The sequence below is a fragment of the Phyllostomus discolor genome, chromosome 8 (genome assembly GCF_004126475.2).
Source record: "Phyllostomus discolor isolate MPI-MPIP mPhyDis1 chromosome 8, mPhyDis1.pri.v3, whole genome shotgun sequence".
Lineage (NCBI taxonomy): Eukaryota > Metazoa > Chordata > Mammalia > Chiroptera > Phyllostomidae > Phyllostomus > Phyllostomus discolor.
This window is the reverse complement of record NC_040910.2, coordinates 104896979-104906399: the sequence shown is the minus strand read 5'-3', so window position 1 is coordinate 104906399 and position 9421 is coordinate 104896979. Positions and strand designations below refer to the sequence as shown.

At 57.5% G+C, this 9421-nt stretch overlaps 1 protein-coding gene across 1 annotated transcript; it reads left to right on the top strand.

Moving 5' to 3' along the window:
* The first annotated feature begins 1673 nt into the window (after positions 1–1673).
* NR1D1 (nuclear receptor subfamily 1 group D member 1) lies at positions 1674–9374 on the top strand. Its single transcript, XM_028519299.1, has 8 exons — positions 1674–2315; positions 5040–5369; positions 5647–5735; positions 5839–5983; positions 6352–6992; positions 7302–7487; positions 8021–8231; positions 8890–9374. Exons 1-8 carry the CDS (start codon positions 2285–2287, stop codon positions 9087–9089), a joined length of 1833 nt encoding a protein of 610 aa, XP_028375100.1. The 5' UTR covers positions 1674–2284; the 3' UTR covers positions 9090–9374.
* Positions 9375–9421: the final 47 nt, after the last annotated feature.

The window sequence follows — 9421 nt, the reverse complement described above, 5'->3', positions numbered from 1 at the left end:
CAGGAGGACCGCCTTCTCTCCCTACTTTTCTTGGGGCCTGGGGAACAAAGCTAAAGCCCCAACCATTCTAAGGAGCCCATTCTAGGGAGCCCATCTTCCACCGCGAGTCAGAGTCTCCTGGGATCAGCGGTCAGGCCCACCGCCCAGCCACCACCCTTTCAGTCGACTTCAGAGTACTCTCGGCTTACTCATTTCCTTACTCCCCGGCTATTTTCTTCCTTGTGCCCAACATCCTTTCTCTACCTCTTTGGCGGCTGTCATGTTTCCAGGCATACATCACTGCTGCCCCAGGAGCTGCCTGTGAACAAGTGGAAAAGGGAAAACACAACAAAACCTTCCTAGAATCACTGGGACCCAGGAGGAACTAGCAGAAAGCAGAAGGTGGCCCAGGTTCACTTGGCTTCTTCTTTTTTTTTTTTAAACTTTTTTAAAAAAAGACTTTTATTTATTTATTTTTAGAGAGGGAAGGGCGGGGGAGAGGGAGAGAAAGAGAGAGAGAGAGAGAGAGAGAGGGGGGCATCAATGTGCAGTTGCTGGGGGCCGCAGCCTGCAAACCCAGGCATGTGCCCTGACTGGGAATCGAACCTGTGATACTTTGGTTCACAGCCCGTGCTCAATCCACTGAGCTACGCCAGCAGGTCTCACGTGGCTTCTTGAAGAGGCTCTCATCCCTCCCTATAAAACCCAAAAAGGATAGACCTCTACTTGAGACCTGTTTTTACCAGTGCAGCAACTGCGGCTTTGAAGGGAGATGCTGGCTGTTCCTAACCCCTCTTCAGCGTTTCACTTGCACTTCTGAGGTTTTAGGGCAAATGAAACCAGCAATGGATGTTTGACCTTGGGCTGGTCATTTCTGAGCCTCCCTTCCTCATCAGTAAAGGAGGGAGGGTAAGATGCTCTTAACCCCAGGGGGTTCCCTTCTGTGGAATCTACAAGCTACCTCAAGTACTGCGGGTGGTGGGAGTGGGGGTGTCACTGTGCTCCTGGCCCTTGCCTTACCTATGGCCTCATTCCTTTAGGACCTCATAGCACTTTCACCATAAAGTTCCCTCCCTTGTCCTTTTATCTCCCAAACAAAAGGAAATGACTCATCCCAGAGTCACTGGACTGGTGGGATGGTGTCTTACAAGTAAACAGGGAGTCCCTAGTGGTATCCTCAACCCCCACAACAACTCTTTTCCTAGGGGTGCTCTTCCTAAGGGGAGTAGGAGGGGGAAGGGGTAACATTTCCTTTTGGTCTTAGGACTTGGCCTTCAGCAGAAGTACTGACTCGGCGGATATCTCTTCCTCCTACTTCTTCTTCCCCGTGTCACCAGGAACCTCCAGGCGAGGTCAGTTCTGCAATCACGTGAAGCCCTCACGTTTGCAAGGTTTGCAGAAAAGGCCTGCAAGCTTTGATCTCCCAGGGAGCAGCGAAGCTTGCCAGTCCTCCCCAGGAATTCACATGCCTCTGCCATACAGGCTTTCCAAACACGCCACCCTGACTCCGCGGCGCACCCCACCCACCCGGCTCTCAGCTCCTCCCCCGTCCCAGCAACAGTGTTTGCGAGGCAGAAAGAACGAAATATACACAGTCCGCCCACTTTGCCAGTTGACTACAAATCCGGCAGCCTTGGCATCACGCAGGCGCAAGGGAGCTCAACGTGCCTGCTTCTGAAAAAGGGTGTCCTGGGGCACGAGGCGCTCCCTGGGATCACATGGTACCCTGCTCCATTGCCGCGTGCGGGCCCGGGAACCCTGGGTTGCTGGCGCCTGCGCAGAGCCCTCTGTCCCAGGAAAAGGCTGGGGCCAAAAGGCGGCTGAGATTGGCAGAGTGAAATATTGCTGCCGAGGAACGTAGCAGGGCACACGTATCTCGCATCTTTGCGCCTGGGTGCCCCGTTTCTCCCATCACCCTACTTACTTCCTGACTGCAACCTCTCTACCTCTGGGACTTTGCACCGGGAGTTCCAGATTCGCTACCCTGCAGAGCTGCGGAGCCATCCGGCAGTGGCACCGGTGCACTGCGGAGACCAGACCCTCCTTGCTGCTAGCCTGAACTACTGCAGGCTAATTCCCTTTGGCCCCCTCCCCCACACTCTCTCTGCTCTTCCCATGCAAAGCAGACCTCCGTTGCCTCAGCGTCCTCCCCTTCTGCAGGGCTGCAGCCCGGCCACCCAAGAGCTTGCTACAGGGTGCCTCCACTCCCCTCCCTCAGCCAGTGCCCCGGGGGAGACAGCGGCAATTGCAACCTCCACTTTGTGTCAAGGTCCAGTTTGAATGACCGCTCTCAGCTGGTGAAGACATGACGACCCTGGACTCCAACAACAACACAGGTACTGAGATTACTATCATCATCCTTTCTCTCTCACTGTCTCCTCACTTCCATCCATGTCTTAAAACAAGAGAAACTTTGTGAAGGACTGGGGACTCCCTCTGCCCTAGGATTTACTAGCGTAATGGGGACCATAGACTAGGGTTTCAAGAGGTGGTTTTCTTTTGCTTTGTGTTGTTTTGTTTTTTGGCCTGGAATGCGCCCAAAGGCGCTCTACTTCCAGCCCTTAGAGTCTAAAGCTCATTTTAAGCCTGAGGACTGGGATCCCGAGCAGGAGGCAATGGAGAGTGGGTACGTGCGGTGAGATGAACAGTTTAGAGGGACTCGGAGCTTTGGAGCAGAGCCCCAATCGCCCCGTCTGTCCGCCCCTGCAGCTGTGGCATGCCTGGCCTTCTCGGAAAGAAGGCCCCCTCCTTCCTCTCTTCCTCTTCCCTAGTTTCCGCAGATTAGAAGGAACCTGAGAAGCAGTGAGGTGATCGGGACTCCAAGACAGGAGGGGCTGGGGGAATGGGTCAGATCTCACTGGGGAATCCTCAGTGACAGTAGGGAGCGGCACTTGAGGAGCTGGGAGAGAGGCGCTGGTCCCGGGGAGGACACCCACAGTGCCCGGGTGGCCGGGAGGGCTCACATGGCTGCGGGAACCGGGCCCACGTGCTGCGTTTGTTTTCATTCAGCAGAAGCCGTGGCCGCCACCTCATTGGTCGTTGCCTCTCGGCCCTGTTACATAATGAGCTCCGCCCCCACGGTTTCCACGGCAACGCGTGTTCCCTTTTCTCCTCCCCTCAATAGTCCTGCCTATCTCGTGTCCGCTGCCCAGCTCAGGACCCGGACCCGGGGAGGGGCGGGACGGAGGCGGGGGCTGCTGCTCTGGATTGACAGGGAAGCGGAGAGGGCGGGCCCTCGAGTTCCGGGGTTCCTCGTTGGGGAGCCACGTGCAACACGCACACGTGGAGCAGGGACGTGAGGCCGGCTGAGGGCCCGGCTCCCGCCCCCGCCCCGCCCCACTGAGATCTGGGTGAAGCTGGGCTGACTCACCGCCCCGCCTGCCTCCTTTTCCTGTTCGCTTGCCCGGGTCCCCCCTCTTCCCTGTCACCAAAGCAGAGGGAGATGGAGTCATCCCTGACCTCCCTTGGCCTCATGTTTACACTTCTCAAAGGGGCCTGACATTCAGCCACCCTCCTCGCTCCTTTCCTCTTCATTCTGTTTACACCTATCCACTGTACCCCCTTTAGACTCCACTTCTCCACCTTACGAATTCTTTCTGTTCCCCAAGCATTTTTTTCCTTAGTCCTGCAAACATGGTCTTACCCCCTCCCCGCCAAACAAGCAGCTGTTTGCTTCCTAAGGACTGCCCCAAAGCGACTACCTTCCAGAATCATAACTGAAAGGATGTTAAGTCTCTCTCATCTTTTTGTTTGTTTTACGGCAAGGAAAACTGAGACCCACAGAAGGGACTTGGTGTTCTCTAGGCCCCACATCAAGTGGGTGGTGATGGATCTAGACCCACAACTAGACTCTGTTGAGTGTGCCCCTCACTTCCAGGTGAGGAGTCTCTTTGATGAGTCTTCTCTTTTGGAGATGGGTAAACTAGGTCAGGTTCATTTACCACCAAATAAATACCCCATCCCCCACGGTGAACGTTGAAATGGTAGAGCTGATCTGTTGTTGTGCAACGATTTTACAGGGAGCTGGGTTCACCCTGACCAACCTTGAGCTATTTTAAGGTTGCCCTGCCCCGCTTAGTGTGTGTCAGTGGGTGAGCAAGACATGTGCCTCTGGAGACACAGTAGCAGGGCCTGTGCTGGCGCACACGTGTCCCGGGAGCCTCCCTTCACTCACCCTGCCCATGGCAGGCCAAACTAGGTGCTTGGCAAAGGTGTGGCAGGCGGGTCACCTTTTTCTGCTGCTGATACCACGGGAACACGGCCACCTGGTTGGCCCAATATAATCAGAGGGCCAAAGTCCTGGAGTGCAGAGAGCCAAGGTCGTCGTCACTAGGCTGAGAGACGTGGAAGGGGGCGTTCCAAAGCCCTAGCCTGGACAGTTTGTCCTTCACATCCACCTCCTGCCATGTGCACCACCAGGTCTCTCCCGGGCTCAGAGGGAGTCCACTCAGACTCTCAGTATTGAAGGCCAGGGGAACCAGGCTGGGCAGGTTTGGGAACTTAAGTACCTTCAGAGAATACGTCTTTCAGTTTGGGAGGGATTTGACTGTTTTATCCTTCACTCTCCCCGCTTCTCCTCACTGTTGGCTCGCTGCCGCTCCATGGCCTCATCCCTGGAATGGCCTTGGTGTTAAAATCGGCAGCTGTTTATTTTGGAAGGCTGGGCCTCACGAATGAGTCTCAGCTGCTCGTCCCATCCTTGGGTCTGCTGCGGACAACTAAGTCATTAGCTGCACTCACTATTCCCAAGAAAGACATCCAGGGCCGGGGTGGGGGGGCACATATGTGAGATGCCCACAGGGGTCAGGCCTCTACGGTGGTACCACATACCCAAGGCAGAAGCCGAATGTACCCTGCAAAGGGTCGTGGTTGTTGGTGGGCTCTGCAATGTCTAGTATGTGTTGGGGGGTTGCTTTTGTGGCTCTTCTGGGGTTCCACACGGTTAACTTCCAAGTTGCCAGCAGTGTTCTGGGGGGGCAGGTAGGGGATGAGCAGGGTGGTCCCCGCAGATGATAGCTCTACGGCACCTGACGTCTCCTGCCCTTGTGTTCTCCTGCCAGGTGGCGTCATCACCTACATTGGCTCCAGTGGCTCTTCCCCAAGCCGAACCAGCCCGGAGTCCCTCTACAGTGACAGCTCGAACGGCAGCTTCCAGTCCCTGACCCAAGGCTGCCCCACCTACTTCCCACCATCACCCACGGGCTCCCTTACCCAGGACCCAGCTCGTTCCTTTGGGAGCATTCCACACAGCTTGAGTGACGATGGCTCTCCTTCTTCCTCATCATCCTCTTCCTCCTCCTTCTACAATGGGAGTCCCCCAGGGGGTCTACAAGTGGCCCTGGAAGATAGCAGCCGAGTGTCCCCCAGCAAGAGCACCAGCAACATCACCAGTGAGTACACTTCTAGTTGGTCTGGGGGAAAGCAGTGTGGCCAGGCCTTGGTTGGGAGTCGGCGTCCGTGTGAAACTGCTATTCCCAGGGCCTACCCTGGCCTTGGTGATTTCTCCTAGAGTTGCACCAGCTTGGTCTGGTCATTTGAGTGCCCCCTGGATGCGGGGGCTCCTCCTCAGTTTTCCCCTAGAACTTCCAGCCCGGGAAACCTCCATCTCTAGCCACTCGGACAGCCCTCCTGCTCCCTCGCCCACTCACTGCCCCTCTCTTCCCACAGAGCTCAATGGCATGGTGCTGCTGTGTAAGGTGTGTGGGGACGTCGCCTCGGGCTTCCACTATGGCGTGCATGCCTGTGAGGGCTGTAAGGTGAGACCGGTGGGGGCTAAGGGAAGGGGCAGGTGACCCACGCCCCCAGGACGCCTAAGTCTGGCCTAGACGGAGGAGCTCACGAGCTGCCCCTGCCCTCCAGGGCTTCTTCCGTCGGAGCATCCAGCAGAACATCCAGTACAAGAGGTGTCTGAAAAACGAGAACTGCTCCATCGTCCGCATCAACCGCAACCGCTGCCAGCAGTGTCGCTTCAAGAAGTGTCTCTCCGTGGGCATGTCCCGTGACGGTGAGGCGGCACTGTCACCCTTTGAGCACCCCACGCCCTCCCCCTTCCTTCCACCCCAAGTTCCTGAATTTATCCCTCCCTTAAAAAAAGCCCCGAACTGAGATACGTCCTACAGTGAGTCTCATTTGCATAGGGGACGCCCAACCTTCATCCTCTCGGGGAAACATAGGTCTTCCCCATGAGTCCCTGTGTCACCTCCTACCACCGTCCCTACCTGGAAAACCCCCTCCACGGGTGCGGCCTTGCTGGTTTTAGTTTTAGCTACAGAACCCCAGGCCCTCAGGGTCCTGCCCTCTCGGGGGGAAGGAAGGAAGAGAGCGCGTGAGTGTGTGTGAGAACTTCCTGACCCTGCTCTCATCCTGTCACAGCTGTGCGTTTCGGGCGCATCCCCAAACGAGAGAAGCAGCGGATGCTTGCTGAGATGCAGAGCGCCATGAACCTGGCCAACAACCAGATGAGCAGCCAGTGTCCACTGGAGCCCTCGCCCGCCCAGCACCCGACCCCAGGCCCCATGGGCTCCTCACCACCCCCAGCTCAGGCCCCCTCACCCCTAGTGGGCTTCTCCCAGTTCCCACAACAGCTGACGCCTCCCCGATCTCCAAGCCCTGAGCCCACAGTGGAAGATGTGATATCCCAGGTGGCCCGGGCCCACCGAGAGATCTTCACCTACGCCCATGACAAGCTGGGCACCTCTCCTGGAAACTTCAATGCCAACCATGCATTGGGCAGGCCCCCGGCCACCACCCCACATCACCGGGAAAATCCAGGCTGCCATCCTGTTCCCAATGACAACATCATGGCTGCCCAGCGGCATAATGAGGCCCTGAACGGTTTACGCCAGGCTCCCTCCTCCTACCCTCCCTCCTGGCCCCCTGGCCCCGCCCACCACAGCTGCAACCAGCCCAACAGCAATGGGCACCGTCTATGCCCCACCCACGTGTACCCAGTCCCAGAAGGTGAAGCACCTGCCAACAGTCCGAGGCAGGGCAACTCCAAGAATGTTCTGCTGGTGAGGGCACCGGGGGTGAGGTGGGCAGGGGGCCTGGAGGACTGGGTTTAGCACAGGGCAGCTGGGTGTGCCAGGAGGCTACTGAAAGGATTTCCTCTTCCCGGGGGAGGATGCTCAGCCCTGCAGCAAGGGCTCTGCCCGGGAATCCCTGATCTCCCCCTGGCACCTGATTGCTACTTCTCCTGGAAGACCTATCCTCCACAGCCACGGCCTCTCGCTCAGGCAGACTCGAGGGCCCAGAGCTGCAGGGGGAGCTCATCTGAACTAGCCTGGCTGATCCTCCCCTCCCCAAATCCCTTCCTCCTCCAGGCGTGTCCGATGAACATGTACCCACACGGACGCAGTGGGCGAACGGTGCAAGAGATCTGGGAAGATTTCTCCATGAGTTTCACACCCGCTGTGCGGGAGGTGGTAGAGTTCGCTAAGCACATCCCCGGCTTCTGTGATCTTTCTCAGCACGACCAGGTCACTCTGCTGAAGGCTGGCACCTTTGAGGTAAGTGACCTCTTTTGTGCTCCCTGCTCTTGACCTTGGGAAGCACCCAACAGAAAGTCTTGGTGTCTGGAGCAGGCAGTGGCTCTGAAAGGCTTAGAAACCCCGGTGTCTGTCCTTACACACGCTGACTGACAAGGAGGGGCAGAGGGCCTCCCACTCCAGCCTCGGTGGCCGGGACTTCTGTCTTCTCCGCTGGGGCCTAATCACATCCCACCGCCTTAAAATAACACTTTAAGGCACATGGCTACCCCCCATTCTAGGCCTGAGCAAATTAATGTTAGCGAAGCCACTTGCTCCAGGTCATAAATAGTGACTTACGTTGTGACTCAGATTCAGGCCTGTGGGCTTCCAAAGCCAGTGGGGTATTTCCCATCCTTCCACCTGGCCCCCCACCTCCCATCCCCCCACTCAGAAACTGTCCCCACTGTTGACTGCAGTAAGTGCAGCAAACCCTTCAGAAAACGTGAGAGGTGATTCGGCAAGTTGCTTCCGCCACCTCACCCAGGATGACTGTCCCCCCCGCCCTCGTGCAGGTGCTGATGGTGCGCTTTGCATCGCTGTTCAACGTGAAGGACCAGACAGTGATGTTCCTGAGCCGCACCACCTACAGCCTGCAGGAGCTCAGCGCCATGGGCATGGGAGACCTGCTCAACGCCATGTTCGACTTCAGCGAGAAGCTCAGCTCCCTGGCGCTGACCGAGGAGGAGCTGGGCCTCTTCACCGCCGTGGTGCTTGTTTCTGCGGGTAGGTCAAGCTTTCGCCCGAGTCTGACCGGGCGGGGGGAGGAGGCGGACGCAGTTCAGTTGAACACACCTTTTATGGAGTACCTACTCTACGCCAGGCCCCGTGCTGGGCACTGGGAATACAGACATGATTCAGACACAGTCTAGCTTGGGAGACAGACTCATGCCCGACTAATTATAAAACAGTGAAATAAGTGTCACAGTAGAAGCATGGACCAAGGGCTTTGGAAGCACAGACAACTATTTCTGCCTGGGGAGCTGGGGAAGGAGGTGACACTTGAGTGGGGCCTCAAGGGACAAGTAAGATACTGCCAGGCAGGGGGGTGGGGGGTGGGGGGGGTGGGACAGGGCCAGGCAGAGGGAACTACAGAGCAGAAAGCCAGGGAGCCTGGGTATGTTTGGCCCGTTCAGGGAAAGAGAGTGGCCTTGCGGGACGGGAGCGCCCAGCCCTGCTGAGCCCATGCTGCCATGCGGGGGCAGAGAGAGGCCTGGGAGGAGGTGTGTGCGCCCCTCCTCCTCCTCCCCACCCTGGGCCCCCTGAGGGGCTTCAGGGAGAGGCTGCATTGCCCGCCGCCACGTCCTCCTGGCGGACCTCCTCGGGGTCCTCCTCGTCAGAGGAGCTCAGGGAGCCTGCCTCACTGCTGTCGTCTTCCCCACAGACCGCTCGGGCATGGAGAATTCCGCTTCGGTGGAGCAGCTCCAGGAGACGCTGCTGCGGGCTCTTCGGGCTCTGGTGCTGAAGAACCGGCCCTTGGAGACTTCCCGCTTCACCAAGCTGCTGCTCAAGCTGCCGGACCTGCGGACCCTGAACAACATGCATTCCGAGAAGCTGCTGTCCTTCCGGGTGGACGCCCAGTGACCCGCCCGGCCGGCCTTCTGCCGCTGCCCCCTTGTACAGAATCGAACTCTGCACTTCTCTCTCCTTTACGAGACGAAAAGGAAAAGCAAACCAGAATCTTATTTATATTGTTATAAAATATTCCAAGATGAGCCTCTGGCCCCCCCAAGACTTCTTGTAAATACCTGCCTCCCTCCCCCGTCACTGAGCCTCCCCTCCCCCCTATTTAAACCACTCTGTCCCCTCTAATTCTCTAGCCCCCCAGTTTATGCTATTCCTGTCTCAAATCCAATAGTTCACAGCTGAGCTGGCTCCTGTGGTGTGTGCTCGTTGGGGGCGGGGCGGGGGGCGGG